The sequence below is a fragment of the Somniosus microcephalus genome, chromosome 11, assembly GCF_052327205.1.
Source record: "Somniosus microcephalus isolate GS21.2 chromosome 11, FLI_Smic_1.0, whole genome shotgun sequence".
NCBI classification, from domain to species: domain Eukaryota; kingdom Metazoa; phylum Chordata; class Chondrichthyes; order Squaliformes; family Somniosidae; genus Somniosus; species Somniosus microcephalus.
In genome coordinates, this window is record NC_140997.1 from 46,144,792 (window position 1) to 46,165,987 (window position 21,196).

Genomic DNA, 21,196 nt, shown 5'->3' on the forward strand with positions numbered 1-21,196 from the left:
AAATCGCGGGGGGGGGGGGGAGAGCCTCGGGAAATCGCGGGGGGGAGAGCCTCGGGAAATCGCGGGGGGAAGAGCCTCGGGAAATCGCGGGGGGGGGGGGGAGAGCCTCGGGAAATCGCGGGGGGCGGGGTGGAGAGAGCCTCGGGAAATCGCGGGGGGGGGGAGAGCCTCGGGAAATCGCGGGGGGGGAGAGCCTCGGGAAATCGCGTTGGGGGGGGAGAGCCTCGGGAAATCGCGGGGGGAGAGCCTCGGGAAATCGCGGGGGGTGGTGGGGGGGGGGGAGAGCGCCTCGGGAAATCGCGGGGGAGAGAGAGAGAGAGGGTGGGGGAGAAGAGAGAGGGGGTGGGGGAGAAGAGAGACAGCGGGTGGTGGAGAAGAGAGAGGGTGGGGGAGAAGAGAGAGAGAGAGGGTGGGGGAGGAGAGAGAGAGGGTGGGGGAGGAGAGAGAGGGTGGGGGAGGAGAGAGAGGGTGGGGGAGGAGAGAGGGGGTGGGGGAGGAGAGAGGAGGTGGGGAGGAGAGAGGGGGGGAGGAGGAGAGAGGGTGGGGGAGGAGGAGAGAGGGTGGGGGAGGAGAGAGAGAGGGTGGGGGAGGAGAGAGAGAGGGTGGGGGAGGAGGAGAGGGTGGGGTGGAGGAGGAGAGAGGGGGGAGGAGAGGGAGGGTGGGAGGAGAGGGAGGGTGGAGGAGAGAGGGAGGGTGGGGGAGGGAGAGAGGGAGGGTGGGGGAGGAGAGAGGGAGGGTGGGGGGAGGAGAGAGGGAGGGTGGGGAGGGGAGGTGGGAGGGTGGGAGGAGGGGAGGTGGAGGGTGGTGGGTGGGGGGAGGGGAGGGAGGGTGGGGGTGGGTGAGGGGAGGGTGGGGAGGAGGTGGGAGAGGTGGGAGGGTGGAGGAGAGAGTGGAGTGGGGAGGGTGGGTGGTGAGAGAGGGTGGGTGGAGGAGAGAGGGTGGGGGTGGAGAGGAGAGGGTGGGGGAGGAGTGAGAGGAGGGGTGGTGGGAGGTGTGAGGGTGGGTGGGGGGAGGTGTGTGAGGGTGGGGTGTGGGGGGTGAGTGAGGGAGGGGTGAGGGGTGTGGGGGAGTGGGTGGGGGAGGGTGGGGGGTGGGGTTGGGAGGGTGAGGGGGGGGAGAGTGGGGGGGTGGAGGGGGAGGGGAGGGTGGGGGGAGGGGTGAGGGTGGGGGTGAGGGTGGGTGGGGGAGAGGGAGTGGGGGTGGGGGAGGAGAGGGTGGGGTGGAGGTGAGGGTGGAGCGAGGGGAGGGAGGGTGGGGGTGAGGAGGGGTGGGGGTGGAGGGAGGGTGGGGAGGAGAGGGGGAGGGAGGGAGAGGGGAGAGGGGAGGGAGGTAGGAGGAGGAGATGAGAGGAGAAGAAGAGAAGAGATGAGAGAGAGAGAAGAGGGAGAGAGAGGAGAGTAAGGAGGAGAGAGTAAGAGGGAGAGAGAGAGGAGAGAGAGGAGAGAGGGAAAGAGTGAAGAGGAGGGAAAGGGAGGAAGAGTGAGAGGGAGGGACAGGGAGGAAAGAGTGAAGCGGTGGGAGAGGCTTAGACTTCTATCATTCGCAAGGGTCCATCGGGCCACTCGAGCGACTCTTCACTTCCCCCCCGAGCGCTCTCCTCTCTTCCCCCCCCGTCGCGCTCTCTCTCTTCCCCCCCGTCGCGCGCTCTCTCTTCCCACCCGTCGCGCTCTCTCTTCCCCCCGTCGCGCTCTCTCTCTTCCCCCCGTCGCGCTCTCTCTTCCCCCCGTCGCTCTCTCTCTTCCCCCCCGTCGTCGCTCTCTCTTCCCACCCGTCGCTCTCTCTCTTCCCCACGTCGCTCTCTCTCTTCCCCCCGTCGCGCTCTCTCTCTTCCCCCGTCGCGCTCTCTCTTCCCCCCGTCGCGCTCTCTCTCTTCCCCCGTCGCGCGCTCTCTCTTCCCCCCGTCGCGCTCTCTCTCTTCCCCCCGTCGCGCTCTCTCTCTTCCCCCCGTCTCGCTCTCTCTCACCCGTCGCGCTCTCTCTTCCCCCCGTCGCTCTCTATCTTCGAAACTTCGCGCTCTCTCTCTTCCCCTCGCTCTCCAGTCGCGCTCTCTCTTCCCCCCGTCGCTCGCGCTCTTCTTCCCCCCGTCGCGCTCTCTCTCTTCCCCCCCCGTCGCTCTCTCTCTCTTCCCCCCCCGTCGCTCTCTCTCTTCCCCCCCGTCGCGCTCTCTCTTCCCCCCCGTCGCTCTCTCTTCCCCCCCCGTCGCTCTCTCTCTTCCCCCCGTCGCGTCGCTCTCTCTCTTCCCCCCCGTCGCTCTCTCTCTTCCCCCCCGTCGCTCTCTCTCTTCCCCCCCGTCGCTCTCTCTTCCCCCGTCGCTCTCTCTCTTCCCCCCCGTCGCTCTCTCTCTTCCCCCCCGTCGCTCTCTCTCTTCCCCCCCGTCGCTCTCTCTCTTCCCCCCGTCGCTCTCTCTCTTCCCCCCCGTCGCTCTCTCTCTTCCCCCCCAGTCGCTCTCTCTCTTCCCCCCCGTCGCTCTCTCTCTCCCCCCAGTCGCTCTCTCTCTTCCCCCGTCGCTCTCTCTTCCCCCAGTCCCTCTCTCTCTTCCAACAACATGCCCTCAAAAAAGCCTCTGCACCGCCCCCCCCCACTCTCTCTCTCTCTCTCTCTCTTCCCCCCCCACTCGCTCTCTCTCTTCCAACAACATGCCCTCGAAAAAGTCTCTCTCCCCCGTCTCTCTCTCTCTCTTTCTCTCCCCCATCTCTCTCTCTCCCCCAGTCTCCCTCTCTCTCTCCCTCAGTCGCTCTGTCTCTCCCCCTCAGTCTCTCTCTCTCTCCCCCCTCAGTCTCTCCCTCTCTCTCTCTCCACATCTCTCTCTCTCTCACCCATCAGTCGCTCTCTCTCTCCCCCTCAGTCGCTCTCTCTCTCTATCTCCCCATTCTCTCTCTCCCCAGTCTCTCTCTCTCACACTCCCAATCTCTCCCTCTCACTCCCAATCTCTCTCTCTCTATCTCCCCATTCTCTCTCTCTCTCTCCCCAGTCTCTCTCTCTCACACTCCCAATCTCTCTCTCTCTCTCCCCATTCTCTCTCTCTCTCACTCCCAATCTCTCTCTCTATCTCCCCATTCTCTCTCTCTCCCCAGTCTCTCTCTCTCACACTCCCAATCTCTCTCTCTCTCACACTCCCAATCTCTCTCTCTCTCACTCCCAATCTCTCTCTCTCTCACACTCCCAATCTCTCTCTCACACACTCCCAATCTCTCTCTCTGACACTCCCAATCTCTCTCTCTCTCCCATTCCCAATCTCTCTCTCTCTCACTCCCAGTCTCTCTCTCTCTCTCACTCCCAATCTCTCTCTCTCACACTCCCAGTCTCTCTCTCTCACACTCCCAATCTCTCTCTCTCACTCCCAATCTCTCTCTCTCACACTCCCAATCTCTCTCTCTCACACTACCAATCTCTCTCTCACACTCCCAATCTCTCTCTCTCACACTCCCAATCTCTCTCTCTCTCTCACACTCCCAATCTCTCTCTCTCTCACACTCCCAATCTCTCTCTCTCACACTCCCAATCTCTCTCTCTCTCTCACACTCCCAATCTCTCTCTCTCACACTCCCAATCTCTCTCTCTCACACTCCCAATCTCTCTCTCTCTCACACTCCCAATCTCTCTCTCTCACACTCCCAATCTCTCTCTCTCTCTCACACTCCCAATCTCTCTCTCTCACACATTCCCAGTCTCTCTCACTCCCAATCTCTCTCTCTCACACTCCCAGTCTCTCTCTCTCTCACTCCCAGTCTCTCTCTCTCTCACTCCCAATCTCTCTCTCACTCCCAATCTCTCTCTCTCTCACTCCCAATCTCTCTCTCTCTCTCTCTCACACTCCCAATCTCTCTCTCTCACACTCCCAATCTCTCTCTCTCTCACACACCCAATCTCTCTCTCTCACACGCCCAGTCTCTCTCTCTCACACTCCCAATCTCTCTCTCTCTCTCACACTCCCAATCTCTCTCTCACTCCCAATCTCTCTCTCTCTCACTCCCAATCTCTCTCACACTCCCAATCTCTCTCTCTCTCACTCCCAATCTCTCTCACACTCCCAATCACTCTCTCTCTCACACTCCCAATCTCTCTCTCCTTCCCTCTCTCTCTCTCTCTCCTTCCCTCTGTCTCTCTCTCTCTCCTTCCCTCTCTTTCTCCTTCCCTCTCCTTCCGTCTCTCTCTCCTTCCATCTCTCTCTCTCTTTCCTTCCATCTCTCTCTCTCTCCTTCCCCCTCTCTCTCTCTCTCTCCTTCCCCCCCTCTCTCTCTCTCTCTCCTTCCCTCGCTCTCTCTCCTTCCCTCTCTCTCATTCCCTCTCTCTCTCTCTCCTTCCCTCTCTCTCTTCCCCCCAGTCGTTCCCTCTCTCTCTTCCAACAACAACATGCCCTCGAGAAAGCCTCGGCACCGCCGGGCTCCCCCAGCTAGTATATAATAAAGCAGTTGGTTTGTCTGTATGTCTGTCTGTCCGCTATATACTCAAAAGTTATAGAGCGTACCTACACATATGTTATATCAAAAGAAAGCTGATGATCAGGGGAGTGTCATAGGTGTATTTACTTTTTGGTCAGACAAAAATTGTTCGGACAGTATACAAAAAACGTTCAAAAATCCGCTCATTAGCGGTTGACCAATCCTACCGCTCATTAGCGTTGAGTGACGTGATGGTTGACCAATCCTACAGTTCAGTGACCTGATGGTTGACCAATCGGTGCATCACGGGTGGGACCTAATCCTGCAGCCTCCCCAAACGTCGCCGCCATTTTTTCCCCTGCTTTTCCTCAACAGCGAGTGGGGCAGCTGCGTCGGCCCACCAGAGCGGGAGGTGAGTTGGGGTCACTCGGGCTGGGCCTCACAACCGCTCGGCCCGAGACACATGAGCGGGGGAGCGGCAGCGGGCGGCCCGTCAACCGCGCGGCCCGAGACACAGAGCGGGGGAGTGGCAGTGGCCGGGCCGTCAACTGCGCAGCCCTCTAAACTGCCCTGGCAACGCCGGGCCCCCCCCAGCTAGTCTATATATATAAAGCGGCTCTTCTGTCTGTCTGTCTGTCTGTCCGCCTGGTCTCTATACGTTTGGAAGTTACAGAGCGTACCGACGCCGCGCGTCGCCTCAAAAGAAAGCTTGCGATCCCGGACCGGTCATAGGCGTATTTACGTTTCGGCCGGACAAAAATCCCCGCCCGCGGTATCCCAAAAACGTTCAGCGTTCCGCTCATTAGCATCTCATTAGCGACCGTGTGACGTCGAGGTCTTCCTACAGTTGAGTGTCGAGTGACTCGACGATTGACCAATCCTACGCTTCGGTGACCTGACCTGTCGACCAATCGGTGCGTGTGTGGGCGGGGCCTTATCCTTCTGAACCGAGGTGAGTGGCCGCCATCTTGATTTTCCACGATTTTTTTCCCCCCACACTTTGTGTGTGTTAGGGAACTAAGGTAAATATTTCAATTATGTGTCAGGCAATTAATTAACAATTTATTTGAGTTTTATATTGTGTTTAGCAACACCCCCCCCCCTCCTCCTCACCCTCGCGCAGGGGGGACTCAGGGCCTGAAGCTGAAAAAATTTCTCTCTTCTCGTCTTCCCTCTCTCTCTCTCCTTCTCCTCTTCCCTCTCCTTCTTCTCCTCTTCCCTCTCTGTCTCTCTCTACTTCCCCCTCTCAGGTGTCGCGGACGGAGCGCGGGCGCGCCGCCCGAAGTTTCCCGCTCGCTAACGGCCTTGCCGGCTCCCGCGGGCCGCTCGCACTGACCGCGCATGCGCCGCCCGCACTCACCGCGCATGCGCCGCCCGCACTCACCGCGCATGCGCCGCCCGCGCCGCACGCAGCGGCCGTCCATCAGCCGCGCGATACGCGGGGGACCTCAGCAACGGCACCAGACCTCAGGCGCTAGGCAGGGGGAGGGGCCGGAGAGAGGGACAGAGGGGAGCGGGGGAGGGGAGCGGGGGAGGGGGAGTGGGAGACAGGAGGGGAGGGAGGGAGAGAGGGGAGGGAGGGAGAGAGAGAGGGGAGGGGAGGGATAGGACAGGGAGAGGACATGACAGGGAGAGGGGGGACACACAGGCGCAGGGAATACAAATGCCCCAAAATTTGCCCTCGCGCCCCAAAATTGCCCTCGCAACGCGGACCTCAGGCGCTAGGCAGGGGGAGGGGCCGGAGAGAGGGACAGAGGGGAGTGGGGGAGGTGTGGGGGGGGAGAGGGAGAGAGGGGAGGGGAGGGAGAGATAGGACAGGGAGAGGACATGACAGGGAGAGGGGGGACACACAGGGGCAGGGAGACCAAACGCCCCAAAATTGCCCTCGCAACGCGGGGCTCCCCAGCTAGTATATCTATATAATAAATGTTCATTTCCCAACATTGAACTTTTGACGATTAATTTCCTCGGGTAGCACTCTGATTAACGCATTCAAATAAAACATTTCTGTGCCATATTAACAACCATTAATCCATTTAAAACAACAGGTGAATGACTGTGTTAAATGGCACATACAGGAATTTTAGGCCAATGAGTTAAACAGTAGAAAGGAAAAGAAATAATTTGTATTTATATAATGCCTTTCATGACCTCAGGACAAATACACATTTCTGGGCTGATACGAGAGTCATTACCAGTTGTTGAATGGGCAGAAGGCAGCTACATAGTAAAAGACTTTGTTGGCGAAACGTGAGTTGGCATCAGTCAGAGACATGGTATAAATAATGAATATCGGTTTGCAATCTCATTGAATTGTAACTCCTCTGAGCATTGTGCAATCTGGCTTTACCTGCCCAGGTGTTTATCCACATATTCCTGCAGTTCAGCCAACTGCTCCTCTGCAACTGTGACTCGTGAGTACAATTGAACACGCTCACGTTCCAATTCCTCCTGTGAATAAAAGCCAGTGTTAATACATTAACAGCTCTCAAACTCTGTGCTGTGTACCTGCACACTATATCTATTCACACTCTAGGATTTCTAAGCCTGTAATTACTGTGAGCAATGTTATTGAGCTCTCTTTGCTCTTTTAATGCCTTTTGAAAGTGTAGGTACACTATATTATAGGGATTCCCACAGTCCACACAAGATGTCACTTCCTCAAAGAAATCAAAGAGGTTGGTCAGGTAGGATCTTCCCCTTATGAATCCATGTTAGCTACTGTTTACTAGGTTATTATTGCAAGATACTCCTCGGGTTTTCTCCTGATAATTAGGGAGTCGTATGACAGATACCAAGGGCTAAATACTCCAGAATCTTTAGAGGAGTACAGAAAGTGCAGAGGTGCAATTATAAATTATATTAGGAAAGCAAAGAGAGAGCATGAAAAATTCTTGGCAAGTAAAATCAAGGAAAACCCAAAGATGTTTTGTAAATATATTCAGAGTAAGAGGATAACTAAAGAAAGGGTAGGGCCTATTAGAGATCATGAGGGTAATCTGTGTGTGGAGGCGGGAGATGTCGGTAGGGTTCTTAATGAATACTTTGCGTCTGTTTTCACAAAGGAGAGGGGCGAAGCAGACATTGCTATCGGGGAGGAGGAGTGTGAAATATTAGATGAAATAAACATAGTGAGAGAGGAAGTATTAAGGGGTTTAGCAGCTTTAAAAGTAGATAAATCCCCAGGCCCGGATGAAATGTATCCCAGGCTGTTAAGCGAAGCAAAAGAGGAAATAGCAGAGGCCTTGACCATCATTTTTCAATCCTCTTTGGCTTCAGGTGTGGTGCTGGAGGACTGCTAATGTGGTACCCTTGTTTAAAAAGGGAGAAAAGGATAGACCGAGTAATTACAGGCCAGTCAGCCTAACCTCGGTGGTGGGAAAATTATTGGAAAGAATTCTGAAGGACAGGATAACTCTTCATTTTTTGAATATGGACAACACACTGGCTTGTTTACAATCTACTGGTACTGCTCCAGTGTCCAGTGACTGCTTCATAATGGTTGTCAGTACCTGAGAAATCTCCTACCTTGTCTCATTCATCATTCCAAGATAAATACGATCTATCGGCAAATTTGTTATAGGCCCTTTTAGTCTGTCTAGGACTTCTATCTCATTTATATCTGCCATTGTTTTTAATGTTATCTCTGGGAAGGACATGTTGCTCGTGTCTTCCATTGTGAACACTTGTAGGAAGTAAACATTCTGAATATTAGCTATCTTGGGCTGATCCTCCATTTTCATTTCACTTGTACCTTACGGTTTTTAACTCTGCTCTGACTGACTTATTATTATAGTACTGAAAGATACTAGTATGTTTAGCCCTTGCTATTATGCTTTTTTTCTGAGTCTATCTTTGCTCCTCTGATCACTGAGGAAATGAGGGTTCACACTACCTGGTACCTCAAATGTTCTTTCTGTGCAGTCTGTGAGACCAGCACACGATGAGTTAAAAGTTAAAACAGCTTTCTGGGTTGTAAATCGTGTAAGGGGATTTTAAAGCAAATGTATCTCCACAAATCAGAAGGCTGACCTGCGTGCCCATCAGGTCGGGAAACAGGTCACTTGTGTTTATGGTAATAAATGATGGGAAGAGTGTATGACGGCAATAAAATAATTAGAACAGTTAAGTGCCTGTTTAGTTTATGCTGTTATTCTGATGTCATTTGTATGTATCTTTGATGTACTATGATTTATTGGTAGTATGCATGGAATGAGGTGATCAAAGGTGAAATTTGGTATGAGAAATGTGAGGGAACGACTGTTCAGAGGCTCACACTGGAATCGTGAAGTGTGATGTCTGACAAAGCCCATACTGGCTGTGGATAGTATGGAGTTTCAATAAAGTCCTGATCCTGCATTGCTCAGATTCTTTGTGTGTGATATCTGGAGTTTAAAGTAACAAAACGAAGAAGAACAAGAAAGCAGTCCAACAATCACCCTTTTAACATGTTTCTGTTTTCTTACATTCATTCCAGTGAACCCCCTCATTTTTCTCTCTGTGGGATTTATAGATGTAAGAAGTCACACAACACCAGGTTATAGTCCAACAGTTTTATTTGAAATCACAAGCTTTCGGAGCGCTGCTCTTTCGTCAGGTGAAGTGGAGAGATGCATAAAGACACAGCTTATATAGTCAGAGAATAATGCCAGATGATTACAGGTAATCTTTCTGACTGCCATTTATCACACCTCGGCAGAGAGATAATCACAGCAATCAAAGGTGTGAATGGTGTCCAAACAGGTCAGTCAGGAAAACATTACATCAAAGAACAATGAGGTGGGGTCACAAGGGGTCAAATGTTGCAGATGCTGGGGTCTTTATGAAAAACAAAAAACACAAAAAAACATTTTTTTTGCTGGAAATCACAGCCGGTCCGGCCGTATCTGTGTAGCGAGAACAAGCCAACGACGACTCGAGTCTGGATGACCCTACATCAGGTGGGGTTACATGTAGCGTGACATGAACCCAAGATCCCGGTTGAGGCTGTCCTCATGAGTGCGGAACTTGGCTATCAGTTTCTGCTCTACGATTTTGTGTTGTCGTGTGTCTCGAAGGCCGCTTTGGAGAATGCTTACCCGAAGATCGGAGGCTGAATGTCCTTGACTGCTGAAGTGTTCCCCGACTGGGAGGGAACACTCCTGCCTGGCGATTATTGCGCAGTGTCCGTTCATCCATTGTCGCAGTGTCTGCATGGTCTCGCCGATGTACCATGCTCCGGGGCATCCTTTCCTGCAACGTATGAGGTAGACAACGTTGGCCGAGTCACATGAGTATGTACCATGTACCTGGCGGGTGGTGTCCTCACGTGTGATGATGGTATCTGTGTTGATGATATGGCATGTCTTGCAGAGGTTGCCGTGGCAGGGTTGTGTGGTGTCGTGGTCGCTGTTCTCCTGAAAGCTGGGTAATTTGCTGCAAACGATGGTCTGTTTGAGGTTAGGCGGCTGTTTGAAGGCAAGTAGTGGAGGCGTGGGGATGGCCTTAGCAAGGTGTTCATCATCATCAATGACATGTTGAAGGCTGCGAAGAACATGGCGTAGTTTCTCCGCTCCGGGGAAGTACTGGACGACGAAGGGTACTCTGTTGGTTGTGTCCCGTGTTTGTCTTCTGAGGAAGTCTATGCGATTTTATGCTGTGGCCCGTCGGAACTGTCAATCGACGAGTCGAGCATCATATCCCGTTCTTACGAGGGCGTCTTTCAGCGTCTGTAGGTGTCCATCGCGTTACTCCTCGTCTGAGCAGATCCTGTGTATTCGCAGGGCTTGTCCATGGGGGATGGCTTCTTTAACATGGTTAGGGTGGAAGCTGGAGAAGTGGAGCATCCTGAGGTTGTCCGTGGGCTTGCGGTAGAGTGAAGTGCTGAGGTGTCCGTCTCTGATGGAGATTCGTGTGTCCAAGAATGAAACCGATTCTGAGGAGTAGTCCATGGTGAGTTTGATGGTGGGATCGAACTTGTTGATGTTATCATGTAGTCTTTTCAGTGATTCTTCGCCGTGGGTCCATAGGAAGAAAATGTCGTCGATGTATTTGGTGTATAGCGTTGGTTGGAGGTCCTGTGCAGCGAAGAAGTCTTGCTTGAACTTGTGCATGAAGATGTTGGCGTATTGGGGTGCGAATTTGGTCCCCATGGCTGTTCCGTGTGTTTGGGTAAAGAACTGGTTGTCGAAGGTGAAGACATTGTGGTCAAGGATGAAGCGGATGAGTTGTAGGATGGCGTCTGGAGATTGGCTATTGTTGGTGTTGAGTACTGAGACTGTCGCAGCGATGCCGTCATCGTGGGGGATACTGGTGTAGAGTGCCGAGACGTCCATCGTGGCGAGGAGTGTTCCTGGTTCAATTGGTCCGTGGGTGCTGAGTTTCTGTAAGAAGTCTGTAGTGTCGCGACAGAAGCTGGGGGTTCCCTGTACGATGGGTTTCAGGATGCCGTCGACGTATCCAGAGAGGTTCTCACACAGGGTTCCGTTGCCTGATACGATAGGACGTCCAGGTGTGTTGGCTTTGTGTATCTTTGGGAGGCAGTAGAAGTCTCCCATGTGGGGAGTACGTGGGATGAGAGCGCGTACGATGCTTTGAAGGTCTGTTTCCTCTTTATATCACTTATTTGTTAATCCCTTTTTGGGACACATTTGTTTAGTTTGAGCTTGATCATTTTCAATTTGTAGATATCCTGCATGCTCAGCACTATACCTTTAAAGGTGTTACACTCAGCCTCCACTGAAGTGTTGTTAAACAACCTTCCCCAATCGATTTCCTTTAGTTGTTCTTTGAATTCATTAAATTTGTCACTTTAAAATTAAACAACAGGCCTTTAGATGTCTCTAACTCCAAGATCATGATGCAATCACTGTCCTCCAGGAGTTTGACAACTTCCATTTCTTGTACATTATCTGCATCATTTACGAATAGCAGGTCAAGATGGGCACTGTTGTTCATCTCTCTCGTTGCTTCCTTGACATCGAGTCATGAAACAAGCATTTCATTCTAAAACACTTAGATTCTCCCAGTTTACATTTGGCTGATTTAAGGGCTGGATTTTGCCAGCCCTGGGGAGGCAGGTATGGAGGCGGGACTGCCGGGAAAATGGCAGAATCTGGGGGGGGGGTTACCCATCCTGCCCCCAACCCGCCTCCGTGCCATCTTCCCAGGAGGCAGGTACCCGACCCGCGCCGGGTCCCGTCTCCTGGAGGCGGGAAGGGGATTACAGCCACTTAACTGCCTGTTAACAGGTAGTTAACAGGCAGTTAAAAGGATTATCCCCATTTTTCCACCAGAGGCACGGGCTTCCCGATGTCGGGAAACCCCGCCAGGGTCACCAAGGCGAGCAGTGGGTCTGCGAGGGTCGGAGGGGTGCAAAGTGCGCTGTGGAGGTAAGTGAAGGGTGCAAGTGTGGAGAGGCAAGTATGTGAGGTGAGTGAAAAGTGATAGAAAATGTTTACTTACCTTTGTTTCTTCCTGCAGGCTTCAACAGTTGGGGAACCGGAGAGTCCCGCATCTCACCGGCAGAGATGAGAGAATGGCTGCTGCATTCTCCGATGCAACAACCATCTAATTTCTGCTCACAAAAGAGGTTTGATGAGTCTTGAATACAAGAACTCATGAAACAACAGAGAATGTCAGTGTTTGACAGCTTCACAGAGCTGTCAAACAATGACAATTCATCTGTCCAAAAGTTTTGACAGATGAAACGTCATAGGGTGACGTTCTCTGTAACCGGCTTCCCCTCAATTGGCCTGCTAAGCCCGCTAGGCAGGCTTAACAAGGTCAATCAAGGGAAAATAGCGTGGGTTGGCCACAAGTCGATGGAGGTGGGACTGAAACCCGACAAGCAGCAGTCCCACCTCCAACGCGCCCCCATTGGCAAAATCACCTCCATAGTCTCTCGTTAAAATAACTTCCCTATTCTCACATACTCTTCCCAACTCTTCATAGAGGAATTTGTCCTCGTTCTTATGCTGACTTAGAGGTCTGTAGCATATCTCTAGTACCAGCTAGTATCTTGCAATACAAATGTGTAAACTAAGTAATTCCATAACTTCTCCCCTTCCACAGAACCAATACTTTACTTCCCAAGTGTCACTGACATATACAGTCACATCATTTCCTTTTCCCCCCAGTCATTTCTGAACACGCTATACATCTGAATGTTACATTATCTGAATGTCAACAAGGGCAGACGTTGATGACTAAGTCCAACACCGCCTTCAGTGTGCCAGTGCAGCCTTCGATCGCCTGAGGAAGAGAGTGTTTGAAGACCAGGACCTCAAACCCGGCACTAAGCTCATGGTCTACAGAGCAGCAGTGATACCCACCTTACTGTATGCCTCAGAGACATGGATCATGTACAGCAGGCACCTCAAAGCACTGGAGAGGTACCACCAATGCTGCCTCCGCAAGATCCTGCAAATTCATTGGCAGGATAGGTGCACCAACGTCAGTGTTCTCGCTCAGGCCAGCATCGAAGCTTTGACCACGCTCGATCAGCTCCGATGGACGGGTCACATCATCAGCATGCCCGATACAAGACTCCCAAAACAAGCGCTCTACTCGGAGCTACGGCACGGCAAGAGAGCCCCAGGTGGGCAGAGGAAACACTTCAAGGACACCCTCAAAACCTCCTTGAAAAAGTGCAACATCCCCACTGACACCTGGGAATCCCTGGCCCAAGACCGCACAAAGTGGAGGAGGAGCACCTGAGAAGGCGCTGAACACCTCGAATTTCTTCACTGGGAACAAGCAGAAGCCAAGTGCAAGGAGCGCACGTCAACCCAAGCACCTTACCCAGCCGCCCCTTCAACCACCGTCTGCCCCACCTGTGACAGAGACTGTAGGTCCCGCATTGGACTGATCAGTCACCTGTGAACTCATTTTTAGTGTGGAAGCAAGTCATCCTCGGTTCCGAGGGACTGCCTAAGTAGTAGTAGTATATATACGTTTCAGGCATATCGATGGAAGATTACTACAAGTTTTAATCATCCCCGATCTTATGGATTTTTCAATAGTTCCCTAATTACCTTGCATGGTTTTAATCTTGAGATTAAATTACATGACCCCTTTTTAACCCTGAATGTAGTTGGAACCACATTGGACAGGTCTGTGTTCGTAGAGTTAAGGAGGATTAAGATAAATAGATTAGGACACTGGATTGTTTTACATGGACTCCACCATAGCATTTAGAGAAATTAGCAAATACAATTTTAGTCACTAAAAGCTACCAGATAGATGTATTTCCAGTCTAGGAGGTGACCATTGCATAACGTAATATAATCTATGGGTTCTATCAAATTCTATAATGAGTAACATTACAGACCTGTGTGGTAAATGTAAACTCTCTCAGCTGTTTCCTGAGTTCGCTCCAGCTTTCACTAGCAGCTTTCTCACCAGTCTCGAGGCTGAAAATACAGATTAAAATATTAAATTAGGACTTTCTGATTTTATTAATCGTAATAGAATCAGAGAAAATAATAGCACAGAGGGGACCATTCTTTGCTAGAGCAATCTGAAACTAATCCTCCTGCCCTGCATTCGCCCCATAGCCCTGTATCTTCCTCTGCTTATCTACTCTTCCCTTGAAAAAAATACAATGGTCTTTGCCGCAATTACTTCCTGTAGCAAAACATTCCATGCTCTTAAAAACCCTCTGAAAGAATTTTCTAAACTCTGTCCTCACTTTCTGGTGACAATTTTACTTTGTCGACAATTTGTCACTGATGCGCCTATCAGAGGAAATAGCCTTTCTCTATTCACCTTATCAAAACCTTTCATAATTGAAAAAAAACTGTTAATTTCCTCTTGACCTTCTCTGAGTCAATTGAAATAATCCAGCAGCTCAAGTTTCTCCTCATCCCTATAGTTTCTCGTTCCCGGTTTCATCTCTGGCTCAAATGTCCTTTTTTACAATGGGGTGCCCAAAACTGCACGTAGTATGCTAACTGTGGCGTTCCCTGCACATCTGTAGACAGTCCAAGTGAAAGCTTAGCATTTCACCCCCTTGCCCTCCCTGGGATGAAGAGGGGAAGAAACAGTGGGCAAGCATCCTGTGCCACTCTAATGTACCTCCAAACAGCGATGTGCAGGGTGGTATCGCCTGAGGCTACTGCCTGGCCATTCTCTTAGATGGGGAGCATTGCGCAACAAAAAAAGGAGAAAGGATCAGAATAAAATACTGCAGTGTTGGCAAAGAGTAAGAACTGAGCAATACTCACGGCAAGAAAGATATGGCTGGTACAGAGCTCCCACCCAGTCTTACCTAAAAACAGAAATGCAAATTAAATGAATGAGACGCACTTACAATGAAATATATTTTAAACGAATACACTCAGCACAATATTCAAACAAGCAAAATGGCTTAATCGTAAAGATAATGCACCTGCCGAGTGCCCTCTGGTGAACCAGTCACTTTGTCAGATAACCCATTTGTGGATCATGTTTATTCCCATTAAGATCGCCTTGGCTGAAACATTCCATTCCTAATGGCTGCTGGATGACACAGCACTGCCTTTGCAATCACTTTTTATGATGCTGACATATCATTCAGTAACCATTTTGGGTCTGATTTATTTCAAGCAACGTACGATTACTGGTGCTGCCTACTGTAGGCCTTATTTACAGCTGGTTCACTGCATAAGGCGATTAATAAAACCCGAGTAACCAATAACACCTGAATAGTTACATCTGAACATGGTTTATTACTCATTATTTTGCTGAGTGGCAAAAAGAAACAGCTCCTGGTATAACCAGATTTTTTTTTCCTTTTCTTTCCATAGCTCTCACCTTCTCCTGAAGGTCTTGGAGTTTTGCCTCCAGATGGCCTTTGTCCTTGCGTAGCCGGTTGAGCTCCTGGCTCTGGCTGGATAGCAGTTCACTGTCAGTGATCGCAAATGTTATTTCTGAAGGGCCAGGGTCCACATCCTTGTTGCCCAATGATAAAATATGTTCCCGCTGCATTCTGTACCAAACAAAAATATGCACACAGTCGCAGACATGTTACTCCACAGATGCATCTACACTTGATCCAGCATCATGGAATGTGATTTCTTCCACTCCGTCCGTCTGTCCGCCCCATCCTGCCCCTCCTCCAATTCACATGAAATGGCTATTACTCCAGCATAGTTTACCATTTTCAGGAAAGGAATTAAGGAGAGAAAGCCAAAGGGCAAACTTAAAAGGTCCATATGATTTGAGAACCATGAACCAAAAGCCCAAAGATTCCCACACTCCCTACAGCAACATTGAAAGATTTCCTTACCAGCTCATTAGCTACCTAACATTCCACGCATCACTATTTTTATACACCCTTGCTGGGTTCACATTATCAACAGTCACAGTTCAATCACCTCCGAACAACTTTTTCCACAGGGTCACCGTACTCAACCAACAGTCTGAGATGCAGAGTTTTTGTGAGGGGTCCATCTTGAATATTAGAAAAGCAAACTCCACTATCTGGAGTCAGGGTTACAGAGAGTGGGAAAGTGGTCTTGTTTCCCACTATTAATATCTCATACTTAATCAGACTCTCAATGATAAACTTGCCACATCTGATTTATTTTTTGAATGTAGTTGGAAAATAATCTCATTTATGATGAGGGGTAGGGTGATGACAAAGAGATGTGACGCACCCAACTTCTCTCAATTGATCAAACAATGATTTTGTAGTGAAATAAACTGCTGGCAAGTATACAATGAATGAGGGCAAGATCAGGATTGGCCACAGCGGAATAGCCTGCTGACAGTCTGGGCTCGCACATGATGGATAACCACAAGGTATTGGGGATGAGCAGTTCCTGTTGTCCACTATCATTTCAACCTGGCATAACAGAAGGAGGCGGGACTAGCAGGATGACATCACGCATCGGAATTCCCAACAGTACTGTATGCCTACAAATTTTCTCACATTCTCAAACGTTAGCCGAGACTCCAGTTGAACTACTGTATTACCATGACTAGAATTCTCCAATTATCTTTTAACCTGTATGCAATCAAAAGATGTTCGTGCTTCTTGAATACGTTCTGCATCCTTTTCTTGTAGTTTCTGGCTGCCGTCGCCAACTGTTCTTCCCGTGATCTGTACGCAGATCGAATGTCCTTGAGCATGCTGTCCACAAATCTCTTCAGGTAAGGCTGGTCAGCTGAGGGCTTAGTGTTGTCATTGCCAGGTTTCACTACGTTATCCATATAGTCCTTTCACAGAACATTGAGAAACAACACACCATTAGCATACCTTTCAACTATTTTTGCAGAGTCGTACATACAGGCAAGCTTGAACATTGCATTCTGGATTTTCTGAAGTTGCATTTAATTATTAACTATTTACTTACAGTGACATCTTCAATGTAGCGGATAAGTCGCATGCGATATTCTTCGTTCAGTTCTTTCAGATGGAGCTGTAACTGAGAGTTCTCAGTTTCAATTTCCTTTAGTTGACTCTGCGAACCTAGCAATGCCTATTGGAGATTGTAAAACGGAAACATATTAGTAAGTTTTTAGATTTTAAAGAAATTATTTCATACAAAGTAAAGGCCAGGCATAACGGTGAAAGTTTGCTTTACTGTTTAAAAATTACCAAGAACTATTTGAGTTATTTTCTCAGTTGGATGGGAAGAGCTTCCACTGGAATGATTTAACATTTAATATATATATCTGTGGAAGAATAGAATAAGGAGGCAGTTACTTATGAATTGATAGACACAACAAGGAAGTGCTACCTTGCTATAATGTTAAAGCAATAACATCATGAACAGCAGGCTCGAATTCAGAACCCAGTCTCAACTGACATTTGGAGTTGGGCTTCATTTGAGAGTGACTTTCACCAGCAACAGCTGGGCTGTTGGTGAGCAGGAGGGAATAGAATTACATAGAACTTTACAGCACAGAAACAGGCCATTCAGCCCAACAGGTCTATGCCAGTGTTTATGCTCCACATGAGCCTCCTCCCATCTTACTTCATCTAACCCTATCAACTCATGTACTTATCTAGCTTCCCCTTAAATGCATCTATGCTATTCGCCACTATCAACCACTCCATGTGGTAGTGAGTTTCACGTTCTCACCACTATCTGAGTAAAGAAGTTTCTCCTGAATTCCCTATTGGATTTATTAGTGACTTTCTTATATTTAATGGCACCTAGGTTTGGACTCCTCACAAGTGGAAATATCTTCTCTACGAATACTGTACAGTAAAATCCTTTTTAAACTGTGCAAGATTAGTATCTGTTGGAATGGCATTCATGTCACTCATGGAGATGTCCATGGGCTAGGTAGTTTTCTGTCACAGATCTAAATATAAACACAATATAAACTAGGAGAAGCAGAAAGTCGATGTGATTGGTATCAACCTGGTGACAAGACAGTAAGGTATCTGTCTTAGGTTAGAATGCACGATGGATCAGAATTCTATTGGTCTTCTATGTACACCTGGGTCTGACAGTACTTAATTCAGCACTCAAAGATGGACAGACATTTCCAAAAAGGTAATTGGGCAGGCGATAGTTCCTCCCTTCTTCACACATATATGTCCAGAAAAGTCACATTTAACTACAGTCTCTTCAACTATACTTCTTACCACTGTTTGCTCCGCTAGTTTGTGCTGCGTGTTTCGAATAGCTCTTTTGGCCTCTTGAAGTTCTTTGCCCATCTTTACTCTAAAGCAGAGGTTGTAGTCAGTATTTAAAATTAACTTGCAGTTAACTAGTGGAGGTATAATTTGCAACGTTAGAAAGCAGTGAACTAACAGAATCCTCCATTCAATGTCTCAATATTTGGATAGAGTAATACCAAACTTAAGGGCAACCATACCCTGAGCTAATAAAGGGCCCACATTATAGAAGGATACTACAATCGCAGTTACAAGAACGTATTAATGATTCAAATATCAAGCTATATTAACCCCCCCCCCCCAACAATAGTTTAGCCTATAAATGTGCTGCTTAGTGTGGTGCTGTGCCATAATAGGCTAGAAAGGTCATAGGCTCAATCGCTGATCTGTGCTTAGTTAGCTGACCTCAGTCAAGGTACCAGTAAAGGTGCTAAGTAGTGGCCTCTTGGACTAGGGAGGTGGAAAGAGAAATCCCACACTTCTTTGCTCTTAAATGATCTCGGCACATCTTGACAATGTCTAGATCAAACACGTGGTACAAAACTTTGTCATGCAATTAAATCAGTTGTCTTATAAATTGTAAGAAACGGAAGCTGTTAGGAGTTTGAGAAAATCAGATATATGCTGTAAATGATGTCAAACTAACAAACAATATCATTAGTGTGCAATGCAAATAGACTGATCTCATCAAATCAGAAATGGATATAAAAGAGGAATCCTTGCTGGTTTGAACTTGAGCCATCATGGTGCACACTTCTCAGATAATGAAGCAGTCTGTGCCCACATGCAGCAAGACCTGGACAACATTGAGCCTTGGGGTGATAAGTGGCAAGTAGCATTCACACCACACAAGTGTCAGTCAATGACTATCTCCAACAAGAGAGAATCTAACTAGCTCCCCTTGACATTCAACAGCATTACCATCGTCAATTCCCCCAACATCAACATCCTGGGGGTCACCATTGACCAGAAACTTAACTGGACCAGCCACATAAATACTGTGGTTACAAAAGCAGGTCAGAAGCTGGGCATTCTGCAGAGTGTCTCACCTCCTGACTCCCCAAAGCCTTTCCACTATCTACAAGGCACAAGTCAGGAGTGTGATGGAATACTCTCTACTTGCCTGGATGAGTGCAGCTCCAACAACACTCAAGAAGCTCGACACCATCCCGCTTGATTGGCACCCCATCCACCACCTCAAACATTCACTCCCTCCACCTCCAGCGCATCGTACTTGCAGTGAGTATCATCTACAAGGTGCACTGCAGTAACGCACCAAGGCTTCTTCGACAGCACCTCCCAAACCCAAGATCTCTACCACCTATAAGGACAAAGGCAGAGGGAACATGGGAACACCACCACCTCCAAGTTACCCTTCAAGTCACACACCATCCTGACTTGGAAATATCTTGCCGTTCCTTCATCGTCGCTGGGTCAAATTCCTGGAACTCCCTCCCTAACAGCACTGTGGGAGTACAGGAAACTTTGTGTTATCCGGAGGCTAAATGTCCGGCAAGCTCGAGCCACCAGCAAAAATCAGGAGCCGTTTTGTTAGGTTTTTTTTCTTCTCGTAGGTTTTTTTCTTCTCGTGGCTTTTTTTTCAACAGTCAGGCTCTGCAAAGTCTCTCTGAAGCTGTTGCTAAGTGACAGAGACGCTTCCAAGGTACGGCCGACTGTTTAGAAGCTGTTGCTAAGCAACAGTGTTTGTTGCCAGATATGGAGCTGAAAAGCTCCGTATGCTTCAACATTAACGCTGGTTTGTCCGGCAGTTTTGAGGGAACGGCAACAGCTCGGTCCCGTCGGAGCCGGATAGCACAAAGTTTCCTGTACCTTCACCATATGGACTGCAGCGGTTCAAGAAGGCAGCTTACCACCACCTTCTCAAGGGCAATTAGGGATGGGCAATAAATTCTGGCCTTGCCAGCAATGCCCACATCCCGTGAATGAATAAAAAAAAACACTTACATGCGTTCTTCCATTGCATTTTGCTGTTTTTCATGGTTTTGCTTCATTACTTCTATTTGTTCTTTGATCTGATCCTGGTTACCTAGTAACTAAGACAAAAGCATCAATCTTCATTGATGGGGCTCCAATTTCCATGCCAAAACCTCAAAAGGTATTTTCAGTTTGTAAAAATGACAAGCAAAATGTCCTTTGTTTATGTATAATTAATCTAACAATCCCAGCAAAAACCTGACATCATAGTCTTAAGCAGTTTTAAACATTGAGAATGTATCAGTTAAAATGAGAGCAATGTTGTTCAACAGGTTTCAAAAAGCTAATTTACAAGGCACCACTAAGCATCAAAATATATTGAAATGTGATTATCTTTGTAAGTTATTTTCTCCATACTCTTACCTTCACCTCTCCCCCCACCCCAACCCATCCCATGTCAAACACCAGTCCTCTCCTCTGAGGCTGATCTCACAAGACACTCTGAGTGTTTTCCCTGACCAACTGAAGATGTACAAGATCATTACAAATTGCCTTCTGAATTTATCATTCTCTACTTCTAGGCAGCTCAACTGAGACTCATGTGAGTAATGACTGAAATACTTATGGATATATTTTTTCTCTTGCGATTTATCTCCCCTTTCTGACTATTTGTCACTGTTGGAAAGGGCAAATCACAGACTTCTCCATGACCACAAGCAGCATTGTTGACAAGTTGGTGTGACTTGGAAAGCTGGCACTGTTTCACATGCCCGTCTCATCAGCCCAAGATGGAACCCATGTTCTGCATGGTACTCCATCTGTTAGCTTTGATGTCTGCATGTCTTATTTCATGAAGGCCGCAGGCACTTTTGAAGCAAATAGGGGGGAAAATTCAGTTGGTTTGCGCCCCCTGTTAGCGCCTTAAGAGGGCGCTAATGGGGCGCAAAGCAACTAGCGCCCGGGCGCAGCAATGTTTGCGCCGCTCGCGAAATTAACTAGACATTTTGCGGCGGTGCTAAACACTACCGCCACGATCTCCTGCGCCGGCAGATCGTGACATCAGTCGAGTGCGCAACGCCCCGGTAGCGCCCCGGACCGGATAGTGGGTGGCGCCCCCTGCCTTACCACCTGCTGCTAGCAACGACAGGTTGAGGTGAGCGTTTTGCAGTCAGAAAGGGACTGGGGGAGCGCTATTTAAAGGCGACCGCTTCCTGCCTTTTTTTGTTGGTGACATTTTTGCACCACGCACTCTGAGAGAGAGACTTCTGGAGAGATTCAACGCTGT

At 49.0% G+C, this 21,196-nt stretch overlaps 1 protein-coding gene across 3 annotated transcripts in view; it reads right to left on the reverse strand.

Annotated features, from left to right (window-relative positions):
• ccdc78 (coiled-coil domain containing 78) overlaps positions 1-21,196 on the reverse strand; it is a 666,657-nt gene that overhangs the window by 553,710 nt on the left and 91,751 nt on the right. The window contains exons 14-21 of one of the 3 annotated variants that reach the window (XM_086000593.1): positions 19,942-20,030; positions 17,944-18,022; positions 16,700-16,825; positions 16,351-16,562; positions 15,156-15,330; positions 14,588-14,631; positions 13,693-13,774; positions 6,733-6,833 (exon numbers count right to left, since the gene is read on the reverse strand). In XM_086000593.1, coding sequence (XP_085856719.1) covers positions 6,733-6,833; positions 13,693-13,774; positions 14,588-14,631; positions 15,156-15,330; positions 16,351-16,562; positions 16,700-16,825; positions 17,944-18,022; positions 19,942-20,030 — 908 coding nt within the window. Of the gene's footprint in view, positions 1-6,732; positions 6,834-13,692; positions 13,775-14,587; positions 14,632-15,155; positions 15,331-16,319; positions 16,563-16,699; positions 16,826-17,943; positions 18,023-19,941; positions 20,031-21,196 lie in introns of those variants that run through there. The other 2 variants (XR_015079939.1, XM_086000594.1) reach the window with 2 other exon arrangements.